The sequence below is a fragment of the Nannobrachium achirus genome, assembly GCF_963921795.1.
Source record: "Nannobrachium achirus genome assembly, chromosome: 2".
Classification (NCBI taxonomy): Eukaryota; Metazoa; Chordata; class Actinopteri; order Myctophiformes; family Myctophidae; genus Nannobrachium; species Nannobrachium achirus.
In genome coordinates this window covers 26,399,081-26,426,806 of record NC_137811.1, presented here as the reverse complement: position 1 = coordinate 26,426,806, position 27,726 = coordinate 26,399,081, and the positions used below count along the sequence as shown (strand labels likewise).

General features: G+C 42.1%; 1 protein-coding gene across 1 annotated transcript in view; it reads right to left on the bottom strand.

Annotated features, from left to right (window-relative positions):
• The window catches only part of cep162 (centrosomal protein 162), a gene marked incomplete at its 5' end in the record, with an annotated part of 69,101 nt that extends 45,566 nt beyond the window's left edge, over positions 1–23,535 (bottom strand). The window contains 15 exons of the mRNA XM_080740689.1: positions 1,431–1,562; positions 3,530–3,703; positions 6,409–6,545; positions 7,388–7,622; positions 10,119–10,377; positions 10,476–10,554; positions 12,042–12,257; positions 13,980–14,078; positions 14,325–14,355; positions 15,090–15,151; positions 15,278–15,345; positions 15,449–15,623; positions 16,582–16,743; positions 21,447–21,609; positions 23,476–23,535. Of these exons, the coding sequence (XP_080596815.1) occupies positions 1,431–1,562; positions 3,530–3,703; positions 6,409–6,545; positions 7,388–7,622; positions 10,119–10,377; positions 10,476–10,554; positions 12,042–12,257; positions 13,980–14,078; positions 14,325–14,355; positions 15,090–15,151; positions 15,278–15,345; positions 15,449–15,623; positions 16,582–16,743; positions 21,447–21,609; positions 23,476–23,535 (2,052 nt within the window). The remainder of the gene's footprint in view (positions 1–1,430; positions 1,563–3,529; positions 3,704–6,408; positions 6,546–7,387; positions 7,623–10,118; positions 10,378–10,475; positions 10,555–12,041; positions 12,258–13,979; positions 14,079–14,324; positions 14,356–15,089; positions 15,152–15,277; positions 15,346–15,448; positions 15,624–16,581; positions 16,744–21,446; positions 21,610–23,475) is intronic.
• Between the last annotated feature and the right edge of the window lie 4,191 nt (positions 23,536–27,726).

The window sequence follows — 27,726 nt, the reverse complement described above, 5'->3', positions numbered from 1 at the left end:
ACAACGTGGAGCGATGCGTTGCGAGCTTGTAGATCTGCTATTTCCACTACTTTTTGTAGTGTAGTGTTTGAAAACACTTCTCAACATGGAAACGATTATGACGATTATGCAAAATAATTGCGATTACCTCAAATAATTGCGATTTAGACGATTATGTAATACTTGTGACAGCCCTATATGCAATCTCAAGCTGCTTGCCCTCTATTACTCCACCGGTGAGCAGTAAACAGTGGTGTCCAAAATGCTTTAAAAAGTGGCAGAACATTGTTGTCAGACACAGCGGACATAAATCATGGATAAAGGAAACAACGCCTCCTGCAGTAGCTGATACTGAGAACCTTGCTAACTGCTTGGCCTTCCTTTTTGGGGAGGCTGGCTATTTGTAAGCCCTTCACGTTTCACAACCAATTTGTGCCCGTGCCTTTAGGCTACCAAAGATAAAGAAACTAAACGTTCTCTCACACACACACACACACACACACACACACACACACACACACACACACACACACACACACACACACACACACACACAGTACATGTATGACTAACCCTAACCCTGTATGACAAAGTACAAAGGTGTCAATTAGAAGAAACACACACACACACACACACACACACACACACAAAATGTGAAGGATTTAAAAGCCCTTCTGAGTCATCGCTGTAAAAGTCCAAGGTAATTCCTGAAGGTTGATTTCACCCATTTCTTTTAACCTGAATCTTTCATATGGTTCTATTTTGCGAAGAGGATGGGAAAATGTGTCATAACATGTCCCAGGGTCTCGAGAGCTCCCATTCTAAGTCAACATGCGTAGGCGACAAATGCATTGGGAGTAAAAAGTAAAAAATTATCAATTAACCCTGCCAGCATGCATAGCCGAAGAATGCATTGGTAAATGTTCAGCGTTAATTTTGAGTCTGTAGTTTTAGTCTTGAATAAATTTCCATATTTCATAGTCATATTTTAGTCATCTTTATTTTAGTCGACTAAATCTACAGTTGATTCAGTCGACTGAAATTCATGTTGGCCACGATGGCGTCATAATGCTTGATTTACACTTGCTTGTAGATCGGATATTTTCGGAGCACGACACCACGCACAACCAAGCATAAAATTACTTGTCTACTACTGGATCTCTTCATCACTAGTTCCTCCCTAACGTTTTAGTCTAGTTTATATTTGTCGACAGAAATGTCAATACCGGTATATTTAGTCATAGTTTTAGTCATCATAGCTTAGTTTTTATTTAGATTTAGTCTGTTAAAAACATTTGTCTACCATTTTTATGTATTTTATTTTAATTGACAAAATTAAAACTGATTGGGAAAAAAATAAAAGGCTACTAGTATAGCCGGGGTGGCAAGTTTGGCAACCCGTGTATTAAGTCATGTAGACAGACATACAAACTGTACAGAGACATGCCCACCTGCTGGTAACCCTGTATGAGTGTTTCCTGCTCCTGCATTTCTTTCTCAAGGAGTCCAAGTTTCTCCTGGGTCACAGGATCCGTAGCGTCGCCCCACCTCCACTTCTGGTCCGTGTCCTCAACACTCCTCAGCTGAGGAGGAAAGGGAAGATTAGCAATTTAGGAAGGATAAATCTCTCAAAACAGATTATGACAGACAGAATCTGTCAGCACCACTGCCCAAAACATGTAGTGTACTTGACAGTAGGAATAAACACAGAAGAACCCGGGAGGAAGTGGACTAAAAGCCCCTTGGGGCCACATTGGTGTGACTTGGTCAATCCAATGTGACCCTTGACTATGGTGGAATATGGAGGGAACCAGTGTTTCTCCTTGGGAGCAGTGTTGATTTAGTCGACTAAAACTATGACGAAAAATGGTTGTCGACTGCGTTTTTTTCACTGACGAAAACGAAATAAAAACGAAATAAAAACTAAGCTGTGATGACTAAAACTAAAACTAAATATATTGACAATTTCGTCAACAAAATAAAAACTAGACTAAAACGGTAGGGTGAGACTAGTGGAGAAGAGAGTCATTTTATGTTTGGTTGCTCTCAGGTGAAAATAGCAGATCTACAAGCGTCGCGCTGCGTCGCGTTCAGTCTTTATGATGCCATTAAGGCCTGCAAAAATACAATTCCACAGTTGAATAAATCAATAGTGGTCGACTAATATTTAGTCGACTAAAATTAGACTAAAACTAAAACTGTTCGGGTGACTAAATTATGACTACTACAACTAAAAGACATTTTATTCAAAAGACTATGACTAAAACAAAATCAAAATTTGCTGTCAAAAACAACACTGCTTGAGAGACATGTGGCTCATTGGGCAGGAGCCTGCCTTCCGTTTCTGTAGCGTGAGGCAGCTTGTTGTACATGGCATGTAAAGGACATGACGCCAGTATGTCACAGAGACTTACCCCAATCCAATACTTGATGCCGAGTGGCAAGCAGGGAGGCATTGGGTCCCATTTGTATGGTCTTTGGTATGACGGGAAATAATAATAATAACAATGCATTTGATTTAAAGCGCACTTTACATTCTTGTGAATCTCAAAGTGCTACGGGGTTTAAAAAGCATGGCATAAAACCAGCAAGGGCAACGAGACACCAGACAAGTCTGTGGACCGAAGGTTCCATGAAATGGTATGTTTATGGAGGAGGTCTGAGAAAGGTAGACTTTACTGCTACTGAACACATTATTTTTTTGTCAGCTCATGCAAGACCAAACTTCTTGCCTGAGCCAACAGGCTGTACTGATACGAGAACCAACATGTCTTCTCCCTGACGGATGCAGCAGTGCGTTTGACAGCTCTGGATGAAAACTGCCTGGTGACCCTATCATATGATTAAACTCTAACTATGATTAAGCTTGTACAAAAGAATAGTGGCATAAATTGAACAACACATTGACAATAAAAGTGTTAATTACAATTATTTGCATGACACTCGTTACTAAGGATGATGATGACGGTAAAATGTAATGATTGTGATAGCCGTTGTACTTACATGGTAACAATACATGGATTTCAAGAGGTTATCTGAAATTTAGCAATGTCCCTCTATTTGTGTGCACGAGATAGGAGGTGGCTATATGTAGTCTCTGTTAGGGCAGGGTGATATGGACAAAATCAGATCAGATCACAATACTTTTCACCAATTACCTCTGCAATGTTTCAAACATGCGTCGCAAAGTATTTTTGACAATTTTGAATGTATGATTAAAATCAAGAAAATACATAATTTTCGCCATATCCCAGTCCAGAATACAATTAGGGCTGTCACAATTATGAAATTGTACATGACAATTAATTCTCTCAGATAAACGTGATTAGTGATTTAATTGTGTTTTTGTCATTTAACACCGGAACATGTGAATAAAAATACATTTCTGTTTAGAAGTTTCACAGGGCAAATATGACAAAGATGATTGCGATTATCTCAAATAATTGTGATTAGGCGATGTGCAATAATTGTGACAGGTGTGTGTGTGTGTGTGTGTGTGTGTGTGCGTGCGTGTGTGCGTGCGTGTGTGTGCGTGTTTGTTTGTTCATACCTTGCTCTGAAGGACGTAGTTCTCCTGTCGCAGGGAGCTGAGCTCGTCGTGGTGCAGCTGTTTCAGCTGATCCTCTCTGAGGAGCAGCTCCTTGTCCTTCTGGGCCAGCTGGCCTCTCAGCTCCACCACCAGGGGGCGCTCCTCTTCAGCCTCCTTCTCCTGCCTGGGCTCCATCTAGCAGAGATCCACGAGATCAATATGAGACGACCTGATTCTGAGGCCAGACCAGATATCGGTACCTTTTGAGTGAGCAAAACCTTACCCATATTTAAATTGCTTATAGGGTCAATACAAGTAAACTGTTAGCCTACACACAGGAGTAGCTTTTCATATTTATTGGACATTTCGTTAATTCCCTCTATACATTGTTTCCCCCCAAAAAAGCACACAAACTGACAATATCATATTTAATCCTGAACCCAACTAATAATAATAAAATCTATAATGTGACCAGGCATGTCAAGGTAACAGAAATATTGTGCAATAGTATGACAAAGTTCAAAAACACAGGATTTGCTATCTGCTTTCCATTCTAGGGAAATGATTCAAAGATGCAGGGTTGAGGAACCTGTGTGGAGTCTTTTGTTGTTGCCGAAGGGTCAGTAGCTGACATCATAGAAGGTAGAACGTACAAGAAAGCAGCAACACATGCTTGTCTACAAAAAAATGGATGAATGATGCTTCTCTTCTCTGGCTAAAGGGCAAACATACAGAGGTACACCGCATCAGGTCAATTGCCCACTCAAGCCCACTCCAGAAGAACTTGTGGAGGCAGTGGAGGCGAGACACCAAAGGTGTTAATTAGAAGAAAATGTCACAGGTTTAAAAGCCTATTATTAGGTCAACATAGTTGCTCTTGCAGCTATCAGGTGAAAAAACACTTTTATGATTTTGAAGAAGTAGTGTTGCAGAGCAGAGCTTGACAAGGCAAGTTTACAGTATGAGCTGAGAAAGCTGGATTGTTTATGATGTAGCACAAGATCATAAATGTACTATGTTGAAGGATAGAGCATAGGAATCAAAAAAGATATACTATGATTGTTGGTATATAGCATTATGAGTAATTAGGAATTTGTATAAATATAATTATACAGTGTTGTAAGCCAATTATAATGCATTATAAGTATGTTTATAATGCATTATATGAAAGGCATGTGATAACTTTGTGGAAAAGTATCCTAATTGGAAAACATGGTTATGATTAAATCAATGGTGGCTTAAATGCCACTGTGTATTAGTAGAGTCTAATACACGAGAGACAGACGCTGATCGGACCGTCCGTGTCCGGACGGCCCAAGTGGACACGGACGGACTGAGTGGGAGCTGATGTGTGAGTAGGGTTGGAGGCGGTAACCGCCGTACCGCGGTATACCGAGGTCTACCGCGGTGTCATTGTGCTTACCGCGGTAAAAAGACAAAAAAAATGTCTATTTTTTATTGGAAAAAAAGCGAGTTTTAAAACAGGGGAGAAGCGAGGACCGCATGCGCTCCATGCCGCTCTGCTCTGGGCCGTGTACCACACGTTGGAAGCCACATACGTCACTCAGACACAGACCTGCACAGAGTGCACAGGGCAGGAGAGTACGGAGCACAACTCTATGACGGAGCAGCATAAACTTTCTCTGTAATCCACTCGACACAAGGATGTTAATACATACCTTGTGTTGTGGCATATCTTTTTTTATTCATACGGATTACTGGCGGAGCGCGGGCCGCGTGGACTAAAACCGAAAATGAAACTATTTTACTTTTTCCACCGCGTCGCACGTCGGCGATTTTATAACGTTTTCTGTCAAGTCTTGTAACTAAAACCTGTATATAGCAGCACTCAATCACTGCGATTTGAGAGTTGAGACGTGACGTGAGTTTACAGAATCACTGTACACGATCTGACTACCCTTCCTCTTCTGGTTTGTTCACACAGCTGTTTGTGTCTGAAAAGCCCAAGTAGCTAGCCTACGTTACTATGGTAACCCGACAGTGCAGATCTAAAAGCTCAGAACGCGTCGCGGATGCGATGTGTTGTGAGCTTGTAGATCTGCTCCTTTGAAAGCCAGACCCGCTGTGCTGTACGGAGAAGAACTCGGGCAGTCAGGCTGTGTCGCCTCTCCACTGTGGAGAGGCGACTTTTGGGAAGATGATTGCAATATTTTGGCTTATCGCCGAACCTTAATTAATAGATACGGGGGTGCGGTAATTACCGCAGTACCGGCGGTAAATGGGAAGACGGTAATCGCGGTAACAAAATGTCCATACCGCCCCAGGCCTATGTGTGAGCGGGAGCGGGACGGACGCTCGGACGGACGTGACGGAGGGACATGTGTCTTGGACCAGCTTGCATTTCTCTTGTGCTTTAATCTGGGCATGCCAGGCTATTTTAGCATAGGTTTGTGGAATTTAATTCCCTAGTTTACATTCATCTACCTTCATGGATAACAGCCACTTAACTAACACATACCTTGCCATTTTAAAATGGCTGCCAAAGTGCCAGGCTTCCAGAAGTCTGTCTCCATAGACTTCCATGTAATTCATAGTGGATCGTGCACGCCCATGCATAGATCATGCACCAGGTGTGTGCACGCCGTTCACAGCTTCCAAAAAAAATCTGCTTTGAAATCCGTTCAGGCATTCATGAGATAGCAGCCATCATGTTTTCTTCAAATGTAAACAAACATGGCTGCCATGTTTGAAAGATGGGGTTGGTATGGGGTCAAACATGCAATTTTGCGATCGCAATCATGCCTAGTAGACAGAAGGAAGTTAAAAAAAATGCAAAAACGGCCCAAAACTATGTAAACTTGGGCGAGGCGGCGTCAAACAACTGGAATAACTCGGGAAACTCGTGAGGAGGCATTCATTGAGTTAACAGCATTTCTTACGTTCTTTTCTGTAGCATGGTTTGTCTGTCTGTTTTCCTGATGAACTTGGGTATCCTGGGTAGCTGCAGGGATGTGGAGACTGCCCGTGTCAATCTGGTGCTGTAGAAATGCCATCAGCTCCCTGCTCGCCTGCACATCTGTAAATGACACAACCAAAACACCGATGTCAATATGTCAAGAGTGACAAGCCACTAAAAACAGACATCCAGACCATAGCCCGACCAACCGATGCAGGGTTTTTTGGTCCGATGCTGGTCCCAATTATAGGGAGTCATAGCGACCCACCGATGCAGATGTTGTGACCAATATTTTGTCAAAATCTATTCAAATAAATTTACTTTCCAACGTCGTAATGCATGATTTCACGGAATTCACGCTTGGTTGAATGCTGAAAATAGCAGATCTACAACGCATCACGCTGTGAGCTTGTAGATCTGCTGAACGCAGCCAAGTATTTAATGACTTGATCTCTTCTCCACTAGGCCCTCCTTAACATTTCAGGCATAGGCTACACAGAGCTGGATATTTCATATGCCGTTTTTCAGATATCCACATAGAAAAATATCTAGGTCCACACGACAAAGATAACTAGGTCTAACAAGCATACACACAGTAAAGTCTTCAGAGATATCCGGGTTCCCTGTCTACACAGATCCAGTGAATCAGATATTTTTCAATCTCTCCACTTATTTATCCGGTTTCAAAAATATCCAGCTTCGCAGCCGAAATATCCAGCTTTGTGTGGCTGCAAGCCCCAAACGCATAAAAAAATGTCTAGCTTCGGAAATATCCAGCTCTGTGTAGCCGGCGCCTCAGTCTAGTTTTTATTTGTTGACAAAATTGTCAATATATCTTTAGTCTTGGTCATCAATCATAGCTTAGTTTTTATTTGGTTTTCGTCAGCGGAAAACGGTAGTCAACGAACATTTTTCGTCATAGTTTTTGTAGTCAAAATGAGCAGTAGGTCCTCCTCTCTGACCTTGGGTATTCTCCGTGGGTCTGGCTTTGGGTCCGGGGCTGCGGTGCAGGGCCTGTCTGGAGGCTTGTGGCTTCCTCTGGGCGAGTGAGGACGAGGTTCCCGCACTTCCAGGTCTGGAGAACCTGGAGGCTGTCGTTGGCCTGCCCTCCACTCTTCTAGCTCTGGCAGGAGCCACAGAGGGTTTCCTGGCTGCAGAGGTGGGGGGCCCGCTGAGACATGAGCCACGTGGTGGGGCCTGCACCAAAACACATTTGATTAACCCATTTAGGCCTGAACACATTATGACGCAATATTTTATGCTTTAAATATAAAAAATAGCAGATATACAAGCTCACAGCGCCGCACCGAGTGCCGCGCTGCGAGCTTGTAGATCTGCTATTTTTGAAAAATCTTGAAAATTAGATTTATTTTTTTATTTTTTTATTTTTTTTTATCCCACGATTTTTGTAACCCATTTTTTCACCCGGTGCCAATTGCCTAAGCTGTGATCCTGGGCTCTACTCTCCCTCTGCCAACCTGGGGAGGGCCCCGAACTGATCTCATGCTTCCTTCAATGCATGAGGAGTGAGCAGGCCGCTTCTTATCACCTGACAGGGGGAGCTTCCCCGGTTGGACGTAGCGCGTGGAAGGAACACGTTATTCCAACCAGTTCCATTCCCCTCCATCAGGCGCCCCGGCTGGCCAGGGGGAGGCTTTATAGAGACCAGGATTACTGCATGTTTTTGTGAGGGTATCTACCCTAGGAGACACGGGGAGAACATGCAAACTCCACACAGAAAGGCCCTTTTGCCAACCCCACCTAGGGTGTGGGCACTGATGACGCGGAGGAGGGAACACGCCCCCAGCACCCACAGTGTCCCCCGGCGGGAATCGAACCCAGGACCTTCTAGCTGTGAGGCGACAGCACTACTGACTGCGCCACCGTGCCCCTAAAAATTAGAATTTTGACCCGATTCTATAAGTGTCTTTTAAATCCTTCTAAGATTTTTGGAAAAAACCTATGTTTCCATGTCAGCAATCTGGCCAGCCATCATCAAAGAAAAGGTTCTTTTCACTTAACTGGAGCTCAGTTAGTCTGTTCTTGAGAGACTATACTGTGTCAGTGGTTCTCAAACCTTTTCATGTGAAGGACCCCTAAAATGATATTTATTTGACCACGGACCCCCATTTCAAAATATCTAGTTCCAGGGACCACCCAGAAGCCAAATTTTAGTTACAAACGTTCGCTTTGAAAATACATATACAGAGCTGCCAACCCTCACGCAATGAGCGTGAGACTCACGCAAATGACCCTCTTCTCACGCTCTCACGCCACACATCGTATTTCTCACGCCGTCATATCACCAGCCGTCACAAAGTGGAAAACTGCGTCAACCAAGTGTCACTGAGACATCCACTTCGGCCGCAATTTGAGCAATTAAAGGGCTTAAAATACTGTATCTGATTCTGAAGTAATGATTAGATGCGTCGCTGTGTGTGCTTGAGCGTCTGGTGTGAGGAACGCTGCGTGCACGTTCACTCATTCTCCAGTAAGATCGACAGGCGACAGGAGCATCTACAACATTAATTCAACACGTCCAAAATGCCCATTGCTTACTAGCAGGCAGTTTAAATGCGGAGGGACATTTGGATGGATGCGTGTGCAAAAAGAACAGATCTTCAAGCAAAAGACGTGTTTCTTGCAGCTTAATGTAAACATTTATCCATAATTTTCCCATCCTAGTAAAGCCTGATAAAAGTATCAAACTCCCTGTAAAATGCAACAGAATACAGGAAATAACATCTACTCTTTTAAAATGTTTCTGGGGGGAGGACCCCCAGACCCCCCCACCAAAATGATCCACAGTATAGGCTATTAACTACATTTCTGCCTCAAAATTAGACTACATATTCAATTATTGAGGGATTTGGAGAATTAAATAACACCCACCAAGTGCAACATACTGTACCTGGTTGGTGTAATAGTGACGATAAAATTATAATAACAAAAATTATTGTAATATTTGTTGAAAATATATATCATTTTTTTATATATATTTTTGCGGCACCAAAGCCCCCCCCCCCCCCCCTCGCAAAAAAAGAAAAATCTCACTCTTAGGTTTTCCTGAAAGTTGGCAGCCCTGCATATATTCAAAGATTTGCACACATTTTCACGACTTTTTCAAAAATAGCAGATCTACAAGCTCGCAGCGCGGCACCGAGCTTGTATATCTGCTATTTTTCCACTGGTTAAAGCATTCAATAATTCTAGGCCTAAATGGGTTACGAAGTCAATGTATTTATGCTACAAGAACACTGTGGAAAGGCCCCGACTTCCGTAAAAGAAGACTAAAAGGTTGCACAGATTGTTCTGGTTTTCAATCAAGTGCAAACACATGACATCACAGGGCTGCAACTATCAATTATTGTCTTGGCAATTATTCTATCAATTGCTTTTATGATTATTTGAATAATCGAGAAGCACTTTTCTTTATATATATATATTTTGATATATGTGATATATATGATATGCCCAAAATAGGGATGCTGCCCTATAACAGTCCATTTATGCTAATCGAGTAATAGATTATTTTTATTTAAAAATATATAATATATATAATGAATTAAATCGATTTGTTCAATTAACTGTGACCTGTAATCATTTTTTTTCTCTGTCCAAACGGTTAGGGTTAGTAAATTCTCATCGTGGCCATTTTAACAGCTGATGCCTCTGCAAGTCATTTTCGGTCACCTGTTGTTTCTTGTGGTTGCTGGCCTGAGTGGACGGTCCTGGATCCTCCTGGTCCTGCATCAGTCTCTCCATCTCCTCCCTGATGCTCCACGTCAACGCCTGGAGAGGAAGAGAGGAGGAGGGCGGGCTGCTCGGCCTCTTCCCCACGGCAGACACAGGCTTTCTGGAATGCTGCTGCTGCTGCTGCTGCTCTGGACTGGGCTCTGGGGATCTCCTCTCCGACGAGATGTCTGCCTTGTCTGGGTAAAGTTCTACACCACTAAAGGAAAAAGAAAAAACACAACGATGCCATCTCATTTGGGGTGGAAGTGAGAACCGTCAAATGTGATTGTGATGTAAAGTTGTGGGTTTACTGACGTGGCGGGCCGGAGGGTGAAGCCTCTGATCTCCATCTCTGGTCTGATTGGCCTCATCAGCTCCTCTGCAGTGGGTAGCTCTGAGAAAACACATTCAGATGGGGGGGGAATGTATGCTGTGTCTAGACCAGTGGTTCTCAACCTGTGGGTCGGGACCCCTAGGGGGGTCGCCAAATTATTTTGGGGGGTCCCCAGATGATTAACTTAATGTGCAACATTGTTTTCTCACGCAACAGTAAACAAACCAGCATAATGTTTGAGTGTATGGAGGGTATCTGCACATTTCTAAAGTGACAATTTAAGGACTTTTTAATACTTCTAAATTGACAGATCAAACATTGGCCAAATTGTCAAATATTAGAAGCAGAAATTAGCCGATCTACATGCTCACAACACCTCGCATTGCGAGGCGTTGTGAGCATGTAGATCTGCTATTTTCACAATAGAATTGTGTTATGCAAAATGTAACTCTTAGTGCTCATAGGGTGGGGGGTCCCCAGTTAAAATATGATAATTTGGGGGGTCGCGGCCTGAAAAGGTTGAGCATCACTGGTCTAGTCACCAAGCCTGTGTCCGGATTCACTCTCAAAGTAAATAAGTAAATACGTTTGTCGGAGGGGCTTATTGTTGGTACCAGCCGAGAACACGGGAGTCTATGCGCTAGAGCAGGGGTCTTCAGCAGGGGGTCCGGGACCCCTAGGGGGTTCTGTGATTAACTACATGGGGTCCGCCAAATCTTTGTGTGATAAGGAACATTAGCTGAACCTCACAACGCCTCGTAGCATGAGACGTTGTGAGCTTGTAGATCTGCTATTTTCTGAGAGTTGGTGTAAGAAAGAAAAAGAGCAGACCAAGTTCAGAGCCAACAGTCATTTAAACTAAACATTGAGGGTTTAAAAGGTTACATTTCTGAAAATACACATTCAGAACAATAGAACTCCTAACTGGTTCAGTACCATTAGGAGAAGGCGCGCTCTCTGCTGGAGTCTTGTGGAGAGGTCTGTAGTTTCTTTGGGTGCAGATTCTAGTAGAATTCAGAATGAAGGGAATATCCGCACTCTCTTGAATGATGACTTTTTAAAATTATTTATTTATTTAAGCATGCACAGCAGCAGCAGTCTATTTAGAGAAACGGACGCGTTTCGGCCTACTGGCCTTCCTCAGCGTTTCAAATTTCATCGAACCCTCTTGAAACGCTGAGGAAGGCCAGTAGGCCGAAACGTGTCCGTTTCTCTAAATAGACTGCTGCTGCTGTGCATGCTTAAATAAATAAATAATTTTAAAAAGTCATCATTCAAGAGAGTGCGGATATTCCCTTCATTCTGAAAATACACATTGACATGATCCAACAATTGCGGATCTGCACTGATCTCAGAAATGGCCCCTCCCTTCAGAAACATTTTCAGAAAAAATATTTTCTCTGATTCAGGCAGTCAGTGCACTGTCCAATGAATAAGGCAAATCACATCAATATCTGGCTCCTGGGCAGCTAAAAGCAAACAATTTCCAAATCCTACTGTATCTGGTCCAAGTTTCATTCCGCACCCCGGCCCCTGCCCTGCCCTACCTGACTCTGTGGTGGAAGCGTGTTGGAGTGTTCCTCTGGAGGCAGCGGGCTCCGGAGGGGAGGCGGGGGGAGAGGGACTGCTCCCCCTCCGCTCTGGGGGCGCCCGGCGGTGTCCAGCGGACTCCTGGGAGTTCTCTGTAGCATGGCTGATGTTCCTGTAGGCCTCATGGAGAGCCTCCATCTCACTGCCTCCACTCTGCCCATAAGACTGGCCCGCTGGGGAAAGGAGGCCCGATTAACTAATTAGCACTGACTTGTGAATTATATCGACTTTATGTAAACATTATGATCCATCAATGGCATCTATCAGTCTCGAGAGACTATGAAGTTGCGTTCTGGATAGGGGTTTTGCTGTTTTTGGTGCAGTGTATGTGTCTGGCTAAATGGGATTTGCATTCCATTTCACACTTCACACAGGGAAAGATGCTGATCTGTCTGTCTGGCTTTGGGCCTCATTATTTTGCCTCAGTTTCTTTGCCACAGACTGCTGGGAGCAGTCTAGGGCTGTCACAATTATTACATAATCGTCTAATTGTGATTATTTGACATTATCGCAATTATTTTGTCATAATCGTCATAATCGTGAATGTTGAAAAATGTCCAAAATAGTGGAAATAGCAGATCTACAAGCTCACAACGCGTCGCGATCAAAGTTATTTTTTAAGTAGTAAGTTGTCAAATATGTCAGTAATTTCTTTGTATATTTAGGTTATGTGTCATATCTACCATGTACAACTTCAAAGCCTAAAAGCCAAACAGAAATGTAATTATCAACGACAAAAACACAATTAAATCGTTAATCGCCAATTATTTGAGTGACAATTAATCGTCTTGTAAAATGTCATATCGTGACAGCCCTAGAGCAGTCTCCAATGCGGTCTGATGCTGCAGTTTCCCAGGTGTCCAGGTCGATAATTCACGGCCTTCAGGTCTCTCTTCATGATATGAGACGAGATATTGAGTGGGATTTTGGCTACCATAATATGTTGCGGGGGGTGCCTCATTTGCGCAACATAGGACTATGTCTGAAAATGTAGTACTTTCAAAATTGTTCAGAAATGTTAAAACCAAAGAAACTATCTTTAAGGATGTCCATAATTACAACACCAGAGGCAGCGCTACAGATCACTTCCAACCCAGAGTCAAAACCAACAAAGGGTCAAACTCGTTTTTCTGCCATACCACCAAAATGTGGAAAGCCTTACCGAAGGCCATAAAGGAGTGTGGATCACTAGCATCCTTTAAAATTGCCCTGAAAAAACACTTACAGGCAGCAGCCGTTCGAAACTGGTAAAAAAAAACTAACCTAGCCCAACCCTACCCTATACCCTACCCTATACAAAGAAGGGGCAGGCCCTTCTTTGTATATACTGTTTGTTTAGACTTACTGTTTTCTTTTTTTCGTTTTTCTTTACATATCTACTGCATAGTACTGTGCTCTATTTGTCTGTCATTCAATGTTATATGAGATACTTTAATGGTTTCCAGTGGAAATAAGCTTAGTCTTTTCATGGATCTCCTTTTAGTAGACCTTGTACCAGTGAACTGTACCGTCATGAAACTGTACCTTTTCCTATGCAAACTTCTAATAAAGTCTTCAATCAATCAATCAAAGCTTACAATGTGTTGCTTCGTTGCTACAAATATACACCTGGTCACTTCAAAAGAGACTAGCTAAATAAAATACTGGAGCACTCAACTGGGTCGGCACATTTTGTTTTCAGGGTTTCTTGCTCTGAGGAAGACCCAGTATTTTATTTGGGTAGTTTCTTTTGAAGTGCCCATCAGGTATTTGTCATTTTATATTCAATTTGTCCAACTGTTACGCACCAAGCCTTCTATCCACAATCGTCCGCAGTGTGTTGGACTTCTCTTTGTGAGTTCAGTTCACCATCACTGTATGATTGATGCACTGGTTTAGGCCCATGTTTACCTTACCTGGTATAACAGCCTCCGTGTCCGTGTCCACTGGCTCTCTCTTGTCTTCTGCAGGCGTAGGGCCTCTACTGGCGGAGTCCAGCAAACTGTCCAGAGAAACTGAGACACAACTACAGTCAGGATAACCAACCACTAACTGAACTGTCCAGGTTCAATATTTATGTCATATTGGGAGATGATCATATGTTGAACCCACCCACTATTGACCATATTCACACAGCAGCCATTTATTTACTTACTTCATACTTGGTTGGGGGGGTATAAAAGAGTAGAAGCAAAATGGCCACCATGTGAATAAGGTCAAAGACAAAGACAAATGTACAATTTCTGTTATTATGTTTTTACCTTTGGCAGGGAGGGGAGACCTTTCAGGTTTCTGAAAATAAGAGAGGAGCTTATGAGTAGGGCTGTCACGATATGACATTTTACATGACGATTAATTGTCATTCAAATAATTGGCAATTAACGATTTAATTGTGTTTTCGTCGTTGAAAATTACATTTCTGTTTGGCTTTTAGGCTTTGAAGTTGCATATGGCAGATATGGTACATAACCTAAACACACAAATACATTACTGACATATTTGACGACTTACTACTTAAAAAATAACATTGATAGTGGAAATAGCCGATCTACAAGCTCACAACGCGCCGCGATGCGACGCGTTGTGAGCTTGTAGATCTGCTATTTCCACTATCTCTGACATTTTTCAACATTCACGATTATGACGATTATGACAAAATAATTGCGATAATGTCAAATAATCACGATTAGACGATTATGTAATGATTGTGACAGCCCTAACCTACCAACACTTCATATGCATGTAAAAAAACATAGATGGGGCCTATGTTCATGAATGTATCACAATAAATATATACAAAATATATACTTTTCATATATCATAAATATGTATATCCTCAGAATGTGATACCAACCATATGCTTATAAATATTGGACAAATGCTGCACTGTAAAAGTGTTCTGGCCCACCACCACACCAGCTTAACAACTCCTCACAGCTCAGTGTTAATTGTGCAGTGGCACCGTTAACAATCATACAGGACAAACCGCTCTCCTTCGCCGCTCACTCTGATGTGACTGACTTTACCTCCTCCGGTGTCTCCTTCCCGCTCCCTTCATCTTCAAAGTCCTCGCTGTAGTGTGGGGAGGCTGCAGACATCAATGAGGGGAGACAGTTACTCTAATGAGCTCTGAATGAAGATGCATGCACGGGGAGGTAAGGCCAGCCAGGGACAAAATCAAAGACAGACTTGATGAGGGTTCCATCCCTCTTACCTGGACAGCTTCTCTCAGTTTCCATGAATCTGTCCTCCCTTTTATCTTCTTCAGCCTGCGCGACTTCCCTGGAGGAAAAGTAAATAAGTAACACGAGCGAAGACCAGGCTTTGTGTCTGTGAGTGGAGATGGACTGGGAAGTTATAAGACAATCGCCCCACCGAGACAGACCTGAGTGTGGTGCCCATTGTAGAGTCCAGCTCTCTGTTTAGCTTGGAGTAATCGATGCTGGAGGTCGCCTCCGCTTCTAGCTGTGCAAAGAACCTGGCCTTCTCCTCTTCTTCTTCCAGGGTGTCCATGCAGACGCTCGCCGTGACCAACACTGGACCCGATGCCAACACTGACTCTTCACACACAAAGGGGAGAAACACAGAAACAAAGTGTATCTAGTACTGTACATGCAAGCGGAGCTTGCTGGTTGGTCGGTCAGGGAGGTGACAGGACATTTTTGATGGAGCTACTATAGCCACATTGGCAGGTAACCACCCTTTTTAAAAAGTTGTCTGGAAAAGTATTGAAAATGACAGATGCAAAATGGGATGTACCAGCTACAGTAGCCTTCATACAAATAAATAATTTAGCTTCCTTTCCTGTATTATGTTGTTGTCTCCACCAGCCGAAGGCTGAGGGAGAGTATGTTTTCCCCTCCGTCCGTCCGTCCGTCCGTCCGTGCGTCCGTCCGTCCGTGCGTGCGTGCGTCCGTCCTCGCAGTTTGTGAGCAGCTAATCTCAGTCACCGTTGGCCCGATCGCTGCCAAACTGAGCACACACACTCCCTGGATGCCAATCTAGAACCTCTGCCCCACATTTTTCAAATCAGCCTCATGGTGGCGCTATAACAGGCCGATTTGTGTGGCCTGGTTGTTACCAGCAAATCTCCGGCGCCGTTGGCCCGATCGCTGCCAAACTGAGCACACACACTCCCTGGATGCTAATTCAGAACCTCTGCCCCACATTTTTTAAATCAGCCTCATGGTGGCGCTATAACAGGCCGATTTGTGTGGCCTGGTGGAGACCTGTGCTCGGAAGAGCACTGCTTCTAGTTTATCCCTGAGTTGAGATGCCTGAAGGTCTATTGAATGAAACATTGCCTAAACAAAGTTCTCCTTATTGTCCAAGTGTAGACGTTATGCGACTAGTGTGCGGGTCATTTTATTGCATTTTTGCTTATACCCCAGTTAAAACATACTTGTGCGCAATTGTTCAAAAATACAAGCCAACAAATACAAGCCATGTGTGCGTATGTAGATCAGTTATTTTCGGTGCAAGACCATGGCACACTAATAAGTATAACTCAGTCTTTACCCTCAGACTCTAGACTGTCCCTGCAGATGAGGGCTGGCTCTGTCCTTTCTTCCTGCCTGAAGGCCTGGTCTCCTGGATGCTGTTCCTCCACCTCCTCTTGGATCGACTGGGACTTTCTCAGAGACTTCATGAACGTCTTACCGGAACCAGATCCCAGCAGCCCTGGAAAAATACCGGTATTCTTTTTTAGATTAAACACATTATATAGCTATAGCTGCAACAGTTAATCAGGTTTTTGGGGTATTTAGATGTTTGCTGGTGAAGGTTACAGTGGTACATGTGGTGTGTGGTATGAAAGGGACCTAACTTTTCAGTTGCATGTCAGCTTCATGCACACATATATAAATAGCATAAATCAGGGGTCTTCAACAGGGGGTCCGCGACCCCTAGGGGGTCCGCGGAGGTACTGCAGGGGGTCCGCGAAATTATTGCAAAAGAAAAAAATGATTTAATTTTTTTTATATATTTTTCACATTTATGTTAAAAAATAAATCATGATTCTATCCATTTTGAATAGCTTGAATACATGATTACTATGCAATTGACAGATTGTTGATATTATTGACATTGGTTCTCAGTTAATAAGTAGTATGTTTAGAAATGGTAGTGGTACTGCCCACCCTGCTCGCTGTAACTACATGTTTAAAATAAAAAAAATATGTCGTAGCCCCAACCCCCCCCCACCCTACGAGGCAGTAGGGGGTCCCTGCTCCATCTCCCCATCAGTTTGGGGGTCCCCGGCCTGAAAACGTTGAAGACCCCTGGCATAAATGATTAAGTTATAGTGCTGCAACAGTTATAACAAATACTCAGATTGAAACATTTTGATCATACAAAACAGTTCTTTATCGCTACCGCTCGCTCGGCGGTGTCTCAAGGTCAAGGTCTCCAAAACAAGCACTCCTTTATCTTAATCCAGTCAGTGTTTTGATACACGCAGTGCCAACACTACAGATATGAGGCAATACAATTCCAGAAATGTCTCATCTCTGGCACAGCGAGGGATACGTTGAAGGTTATTATAGTCACAAATCGAGTTAACACAGGGGAAATATGCTTTCATCTTAAAATCATCCAACTGTCTTTGCAGAATCACCTGGTATATCCTGACAAAGAAACCCAGCTTTCAGGGGCGAAAAGGCAACAAAAAGCACTGCAGCAGAATTCAAACTTTTGTCAGAGGAAAAACATGTTTTAACTTCGAAACATTTTTGTAGTTTCTTCCACAGAGAAAATTAATTAGTGCAAAAAAGACTTTTAAAGGGTTGCCTGGCAATATCCTGCCACTGGTAGCCATAACAACAGCCCTGGGGAGGGCATATGAAAGGGAGACTTCCACTGAATTTGCAGAACAATTAGCGTAGGGTGACCAGACGTCCTGGTTTGGCCGGGATTGTTCCGGTTTCAAGCTGCATGTCCCGAGTCCCGACAAATATTTCTAAAACACTAATATGTCCCGGTTTTTAACATTCACTACAAAATTGTCCTGTTTCTTGACAGAATTACAATATTAGTAACTGCTTTCAATGGCTGCATAGACATTTATCATGTTCTTTTCATGTAAACATGCTCACCCAAACAATCAGAAAACATGAACAAATGCATTGCATGTTTGAATTCAATGCTGATGCTGTTTGCCAATCAGTCACTGCCTGTATAATGCAACCCCTATGTACGGTATGTGTATACATGTGCATGTGCATGCACGTTCGAGAATGGGGGCGTGCGCGGAGAACGCGCGCGTTGCTAAGGGTACCGGTTTTAGGTCCCGGTTTCAGGGGCTGAATATACAGTAATATGGTCACCCTAGATAAGGCCAAATAATAAAAATACATCAAAATGTTGAGGAAACGTTCAACATGTTCAACAGGGAGAACGCTAAATGGTCAAAGTGAAATCCGCTTTATCACTGTACAGCACTAGAAGGCACTTGAGGACTGGGGTATTTGGGTATTGGGTGTCTCTCAGGCTAATTCAAGTTACCGTCTCCACTGCTGTACTGGGAACCAGTATCACTGCGGGCCGATGGCATGTCATATGAGTCATCTTCAGGGGTCCTCCTGCCCCCTGACACCACACTGTGGGGACTTAAGGGGCCATCAGCTGTTTGAGAAGAAGTCTCTAGATCGCATTTGCGGGTCTTGTCCGAATGAACAAGCCTCTCCGGAGCTTTGCTACGAGGCGCGGGGGTAGGCTTATAAGGGAGCTCCCCGCTGATAGCTGATAGAAAGCCAGGAAGCGGCATGCGGCGTGAAGGGACAAGAAGGAAGACAGTGATAAGAGAGAGGCAGTTCATTAGTGAGAGGAAACATTTAAGAATCCATGGCTAACAAGCCTTATAGGGCAGAGCAGGGGATGCCATTTTCTGCTTCATCGTTGCAGACCCCATTAATTTTTCACATCGAGATTTCCATATATATATATATATATATATATATATATATATACAAATTTTAAACCTAGAATCAAGCCATCCAGGATCCTGATGAATCATGACCATGAAACAATTGATTCTGTGAAGTAGTAAAACATTTGAAACAGCAAAACAGGGTCACAGAATCTCTATTAAATGAATGGGATCTGGAATGATGGAACCAGAGACTGCTATGCCCTATATGCCTTAATTCAATATAATTGCCCTCTAGAACTACAATTATAAACACTTTAAATCTGGTATTTATTTTAGAAACGGTTCATTTTTACTCAAGGGGGACAACTTAGGTCCTAAATTGATGATGTAATTTGTAAAATGTAATTCCAGCCCTATGGAATTATTTATGAGAAAAAAAAAGAAAGAAAAAAAAATATATATATAGGACCACACATGGGGAAATGAACTTGCAACAGGAATTGTCCCCTTTGAGTAAACAATGGACTATTTCTAAAATAATTAAAATATCTAGGGTTTTTTTTTTTTTTTTTTTTTGAGAATATAGTTATAGAGGGCAATTGAGGCTTATTAGACAGGGATCCTTTTAAGAGAAAAGGCTGGCTACGGTGGGAGTTGAAAGACCATCTGGTTTCTCAAGGTGCGTTCACTGTTCACACAGGAGGCAAAAATATGTTTCAACATTGCTTGCTTGCATTCATGTGGTTTTGGCAGCTGAGAGAAATGTGTTAATTTGTTTATTTGCATATTAGCACAAATGAGGCGAATGCTGTCAAACACTCTGTGGAAACAGTTCTGAATACTAATACTGTCACATTTGTACACTGACTCCCAGAGATAAACTGGCACAGGTCAATTAGTCCCTGTGCGCAGTTACTGTCTGCTTTAATGTGACTGCAAATAAAACAAGCCCCCCCCCGAGTTGTTGGTCTTTGACGAAATAAACTGCTTTCTATGTATACCCAACCTCATTATTTTGTCTAGCGGGAGCTCCTCCTCAGCCGTCCCGAATAGGTGACAGGATAGCTCCGGTTGGACATCAACTACAGGCCCTCTATCCCAAGGGTTCTCAACCTTTTCAGGCCGTGACCCACCCAAAAGATTCAAATTTGAACTGGGGACAAGCACTTGGAATGTACGAGTTGATGGATCAAATTCAGTTTGACTCTGTTCCACAGATAAATATTGTGAAAATAGCAGATTGAAATGCGTTGTGAGCCTGTGTAGATCGGCTATTTTCAAAAATGTTTTATTGTATTATTTAACAATTTGGCCAATGTTTGACGAGTTTTTAAAGTAGGGGAGTATCTTTTGCCTCCTGTGTGAACGAAATAAAGCACACCACAGGGATTTCATTGGACCACTTAACTACTTAAACCTAATTTGGGCTGTACTTTAAGGGTTGGCACTGAAGTTCTAATGGAGCACATTGGTGTTGATACCCTGTGTGGGCGTGCTTTTCCTTGGCTTGCTTTGATTCTCCTCATTGTTCTCAGCCTTTGACTTTTTTACTTTGATAAATCTGCGTTTGTGTGCTGGGGAAAGATGGAGAAAACAAGTGAAAACAAACAACCAAAAAAGCAGATAGACAGAAATGTAAAGGTTAAGTAGCAGGAAAGCTGGCTTAAAAAGCAGCCTGGATGGACACATGCTGGCAAACTTGGCGTTTGATAGGCCTACAGCACCCTCTGCTGGCTACACAGACTCAGTGCATTAATATCAGAAAATGTAATGAAACCTCATGTAATCCAAACCTCAAGGCAAAGTTCTAGATTTGAAAATAAACTTTCATATAGACATATAGACATTTTTATTTATGCAGTAGATTGGATAACAACGGTCATAATAAAGTCCAGGTATCAGGTCAATGTTGCTCAAAGCCTTCTTGAAGAAGTAGTCTGTCATTGTTGTGAGCGACTAGTTTCAGATTCCAAGAGGATTTACAGCTAATCTTATGACAACATAATTATATTCCATCTGATCACTCCAACCTCCTCGGGCCATAGCACTTCCAACCAAACAGGCCAGCCATTATCTAATAGTCAGTAATACATTATGTAACATTAGTTATCAAATGGGAACAAATGTTATATATAAAATTATATAACTGGCCATTCCATAACGATCCTTGATGTCTGTATCCGTCTGGCTGTCTGTGTCCCTTTTATGCCCATATATGGAGTCTAGGCCTGTCTATGATGTCATATAGCGTATGGGGATTTTTGGTTTTGGGGAATTATGCAGCCGATGTGTCCTAACCTTTTAAAGATTTACCAAAGTTGCTCATCTCCAGGCACTCAACACGTCGTGAACATCCTAGTTGTATATAATTCAAGTTGAATGTTCTTTTCATAATATTGTTTTCAATGTACTTGGGTTAATGTTTATCTATTAAAAAGTTGTTTATTTGTAAGTAAAATTATCTATCTTTTGTTAGGACCCAAACATTTGCCATAGGTCGTGCTCTAATTTGTACCTCTCCCCTGTCCTTGGTCACTGTCCTCATCATGTTGTTGCCACCAAGGTGAAACGCTGACAGCTGGCTTCTTGGCTGGTTTCTGATAGGCTTTTCCCAGGCTTTCCAGGACACTGGGCCTCTTAGGAATGGCGCCCAGATCCACAGAATCATCTGAAACAGACTGATAGCAAAACGTCAGGTATGCTATATGTTTTCTCATCATACCAATAAAGTCCCTGTGAATGGAATTGATTCACTTACAATTTACATACAATAGCTTAAAGTTTGACACACCCTGGGATGCTACAATAGACATCCCCCACCCGAGGAATTTAACCCACACACCCTGACCCAACACGAAATCCGGCGTGGGGGTCTCTCTTTATTCAAATCTGTTCTGTTCTATTCAGTGCTTGCGCCGTGGACAGAAGACGCACCTCTTCAGACTCCACCTAAACCCATAGCACTACTGTAACACGAATTGACCATACATGAAGCTAGTTAGCATTTTTTAGGTTTTAGAAACTTTTTTTCTTTTTTTTTTTACTGATTAGGTGCATGATTGATATTCCTATGCATTTGTTATATTGTTGTTGATGTACTGACATATTATCTTGCTTATTATAGTGATGTATTACCTGCTTATTATAAATCGCTTTGGATTAAAAGCGTCTGCTAAATGCCTAAACTGTAAACTGTAAACTATATTCAAATGGGCTTTGTTGGCATGACAAACATACGTGTGTACATTGCTAAAGCAGTTGTGAAATAAACCAATCAAAACCAAAATGCATGTACAATTAAAAGGAATCAGCCAGCACACAATTAATGTGTTTTCCACATGTTTTTATTTGGGCTCTCACAGACAAAAACAACAGACACGTTTCAACCAAACAGGTCCTCCTCAACGTTGTCACAACACTGAGGAAGAGCGTTGACACAACGCTGAGGAAGACCTGTTTGGTTGAAACGCGTCCGCTGTATCTGTCCGTGAGAGGCAAATAAAACCATGTGAAAATGGCATTCATTGTGTGCTGGCCATTTCCTCACTTTTATGATATTATCGAGCTGTGCACCTTAAAGACTTTCATTTAATCTGGGGTGTTGTGGGCCTTCTGCTTTGCAGTCATTTCTCACAATTAAAAATAATAAAATGTATAAACAGAGCTGCCTGTGTCACATTGCAATCGTGCAGTCAAGATTTAACTGTACGGCATCATTGTGGTCGGATGGGAAACCTTGCTTGTCAAAAAGAACCAGTGTTCCAATGGATTCAAAGTAGTTATTATTTAGTCGCAAGCTCTTGTTAATCATTCATTGTCATTGGTTAAATATTTATGAGTCTCTCTAAAATGGAGAAAATAGTCTACAAGCTCACAACGCGTTGCGATGCTATAATGTGAGCTTGTAGATATGACATTTGTGCTACTTTTGTGTGAGATACTTAGTTGACCTTGTACCAGTGATTTGTACTGTCATGAAACTGTACTTTTTTCTATTGCAAACTTCTAATAAATTCTTCAATCAATCAAAACTCTTGTACGATAAAGAAATATGGTTCCTGCCTGACAGTGACAATATGCAAATATATGGGTTAGACACAATACATACTGCATAGTACAAAGCTGTTGGTTAGTTCTTAGTGAATTTGTGAACAAAATGTGCGGTGCATAGAGTGCAATAAAAAGCTATATACTGAAGCAGCATTCTAGATGCTATAGATTCTTTAAAAAAAAAAGAGAGGGGATTTTAGTTTTTGTTCAGTGTTTCTGTTTTCTGTATTTGTGTTAGATTTTTGTTCCCAGCAGGGCAGGGCAAAGAAACAAAGGTTTTTGACCTTGTTTTATGTTTGTAATGTATTGTTGCTCCCTACCCCCTTCCTCAAAGGGCCACAAAGGAAACAAGCCTACAGGCTTTCTTGCGTTTGTATCCCTTTTAATTTATTTAAAAATAAATTGTTATAATAACAAGTTTATTATGCATTTACACTAGGGTGGCCAGACTTCATAGTGTGATGAAATCTGTGTCATGATTAAACTCATCTCACCTCCTTCAAGAACTGCTCAAACTGCTCATCAAGCTCCTCTTTTGTGCGTCGACGAGACATGTTGATCACGAGTGCCCCATCTACTGCCTATGGGATGTTCCTTTTGAATCACAACAGAACCCATTACAGACACAATCATATGATCCAGCTACAGCTTGTCCAGTTGATTTACTGTTGTTGAAGCCTCACTATGTAACTTTTTGTTAGACACAGGATCTGATACGAATTGTGGCTTGTGGCCTGATGGTCAAGATTCAATTCATCCCCTGAGCAAGCAGGCAGGTTCTGTTAGCTTAGTGGTAAAAATGTCAGCATTTTAGCAGGAAAAGGGTTTAAATCTGGGCTTGAAGAGGAAAGTTACATAGTACTGCTTTACGGATACGTTATTCACTGACTGTTAGTCAGTTTAAAATAGGTTACTTTATTCACTGTTACAGTCAGTTTAAAATAGGCTACTTTATTCACTGTTATAGTCAGTTTAATAGTGTCAGTATGGTATCAGTCAGTAACAGTATTGATGATACACAGGAACTAACGCTTGCCCTCCAACAACTCCGTTATGGTAAATATTAAGAACACAGGCTGGTTTTGATTGCCCTGCCTGGCTGGCCTGGCTGATTAACACCAGATAAATCACTGTCTCTATAAGTAGATCAACAACAGGGGAAACTGATTAAGATGAAAATATTAGTGACGGACAATTTGGTATCTGTATAAGAAAGCTCACATGATCCAAGCGCATGTTGATTTACTAAGCATGTCACCCATCAGACTTGAGTCTTTGTTTACTGTGGTTCTCAAACTGTGGGTCAGATCCCCAAACCATTTGGGGAGAGGGAGGGGGGAGAGAGAGTCCCAGATGTTAGCTTAATGTTTAATGTCGACATTGTTTTCTCCCACACAATACACAAATCAACATACAGTATAAGCAGGGTATTTATCTGCACATGTCTAATGGTGACAATTTCAACAAACATACAAATTATGATTATTTTGGGGGGACCACAATGGAAACAAAGCCCCTCTTGGCTTTTTGAGTTAGCACAACTTGGTACAATTAACAATCAATAAAAGATTCAATCAATCAATGGTGAAAGAGACTAAATTATAGTAGGCTATACAGAAACAGTTGAGTTCTCAACTAAAAACACTGCTCTGTATAAGCAGGGTATCTATCTGTTCTGCACATGTCTAATGGTGACAATTTCAACAAACATACAAATTATGATTATTGGGGGGGGGGGGGTCCCCAATTCAAATGTGATTAATTTGGGGGTTCGCAGCCTAAAAAGTTTGAGAACCACTGAAAGGGTTGTGAGGTTGACTTGAATTTGTATGTTGCCGATACTCCACTGACAACTGCTGTCAGCCAACAGTCATCGTCTGTTCACAAGCAAAGTGGCTTAGCTACAGCAGCTAATCTACTGCAGCCCACGACCACTTAGCAAGAGGAGCTAACAGTACACACAACTTCAGATTAGGCTATTTATCAGTGAACCACTCAGTCACACATATGTACGGGTTGATAAAACATCAGTGAACTCACGTAAAGTGTCCAGCTTTTGAGTGTTACGGCTATCACAGTAAGCACACTACAGTTTATTTGTTTGTTGTTGTTGTTGTGTAGCATTGGTGGTGGTCTCTGTGTGGCTTGGCTTGGCTGTTCCCGCGACAACAGCCGGGTAAGACACGCAAGACGATTGGCTAGAAACATTTGCGTCAGAGGGCCGACAGTCCAATGGGACGGTCGGGTGGACAAGGCAGCGTGGCCCTCAGTCACGTGACCACCGCCAGTCAGTCACATGACCAACAAGGCTCTGCAACAGTCTAGCTAGCTGCAGTGATTCACGTTTTTTTTAATCCATAGATTGTAAAAACACAAAAATGTGTCATGTTTGCTTTGGCAATGTAGACATAAGCCTAGTTCTTGTCCAGACCGAGTGTTAGCAATGCTCTAGTTTTCTGATCATGACAATAAAGCCCATTTTGAAATGATTTGATTGATTCACTCACACTTTTCATAGAATAGCTCAAAGTTTGACACACCCTGGGGTGTTATGCTATGCTACACATCCCCCAACTGAGGAATTTAACACACACACCCAACACGAAATCCAGTGGGGGTGGGGGTGGGGTTGTCTCTTAATTCTATTCCATTACATTCTGTTCTGTCCAAATGGCCTTTATTGGCATGAGAAACATCTACAATAGTAAACACTGGCTGCCCGACACGTCACATTTCAGTGCAGTCAATGTGGAAAAGGTTCACTAAAGAATTGTGCAGTTGCATTGTGGAACTCAACAAATGGAACCAAATGTTCCATGTAGACAGATGCCAGGTCAATTTCTCGACCTGGCATCAGTTTGTATAGTTTCAATGTAGAGCTTACTTATTTTTTTATACTGTTTATGTTTTTGGTATAGCCTGTGACCCTGTCCCTAGATCACTATTTCTATGCATTTGATATGACCTTGTGTTTACCATACAGTCTGCTAAATGCAGAAATTGAAATAGTAAATAGGGTCTGTTTGTTGACCACAGGATCTATTTGGTGGGGACGTACTGGAACCCCCTCCCTAGGTTACAGTAGATGCCTTTAATTGCATATCACACTTTGCTTTGGCACCATGCCTCCCATGACAAAAGGCTCTTTGAATTTGAATGGGGACGTGGGGGTAGGAAAGAAGAGAATTGCAGGTTTAGCAGCAAGGCTCAAATTACAACTGGTCTTAGATTCCACCCCGACTTCCTCCCCTACTTTCTATGCTTCTTGGAGGCTTACTGATTAATTTAGTAAAATGGACAGTGGACCACAATGGAAACAAAGCCCCCCTTGGCTTTTTGTGTTAGCATGACTTGGTACAATTAACAATCAACAAAATATTCAATCAATCAATGGTGAAAGAGACTTAATAGTAGGCCTAATACAGAAACTCCCACAACAGTTGAGTTCTGAGCTAAACACTGCTTTGTACTTTTCTGTGAAGACCTCAGACTGATTATAGTGATCATTACTGGTCAGTTACTTATTATTTGTCTTATTATTGATTACCAGTGGTGTAAAGTAACTAAGTAGATTTAGCAAAGTACTATACTTCAGTACAATTTTGAGGTATCAGGTATTTGTACTTTAGGCCTACTTGAGTAAAGGCCTATTTCCAATTTCCAATCCTTTTACTTCTACTCCACTGCAAAAGGCAATATTGTACTTTTATTCCACTATAATATTTGAAAACTTTAGTTACTAGTTACTTTCGAGATTTTGATTATTATTACAAAACATACATTTATCACTTACTTAGCTCTATATATTTTTCAGACATTTGAAAATAGCAGATCTACAAGCTCACAATGTGTCGCGTTGCTACTCATTGTGAGCTTGTAGATCGGCCATTTTCAAAAAGATTTGTTGCATTTTTAACTTGTGAAATGGGAAATTCTGCACTATGAGTACTTTTACTTTTGGTACTTTAAGTACAATTAGATAACAATACTTTTGTACTTTTTGTACTCAAGTACATTTGCTACATTGCAGTAGGCCAAGTGATACTTTTACCTAAGTAAGAAATGCGAGTACTTTTTTTCCACCACTGTTATCTGCTCTCTTTTACCCATGTAGGCCAGGCCAGGGCACCAACAGTGGGAGGCAGATGTAAGCCAACGATGCCAACGGGCATCTGCAAGTCCGTCGGAAACAGAAGAAAGAGAAAGAAATAGAAGAAAGGGAAGGTTCTCGAAGTGGGTCTTCTTTTTCTTGGCGCATGTATACTTGGCTTCGCAGCAGTTTCGGCACAAAGTTCAGTTTGATAATTGTGACGCATTTATTACTAGAGTTCTGCCCAGGTTCTGCCGCATCAACAATGGGCAGTACCCCGTCACCAACAGTGGGAGGCGGCAATATGCCAACTAACGGGCAAATAGTCAGCAGGAACGAACATTCTGGAATGGCTCTACTTTCTTGGCGGATGTACACGTGGCCTCATCACCGCTGTGGTATAAGATCCGTTGGTGACGCAGCTTTTCTTCACACTTTTCATTCACTGCTTTGGTACGAGGTTGTCTTCATGCAGGTCATAGCGATTTTTTTCATTCTTTGTGCCGTCGAGTACCGTTAGCAGCTGCAACCGAAAGATATGTAGTTATCTTTTTTATTTTCTTTATTTGAAGCCATGGGGTCATTTTGTCTTTTTTTGTTTTGCTTTGTGAATGGTAGTAGCCTACATAATAGTTGCTGCGCAGTATCAGGGCGT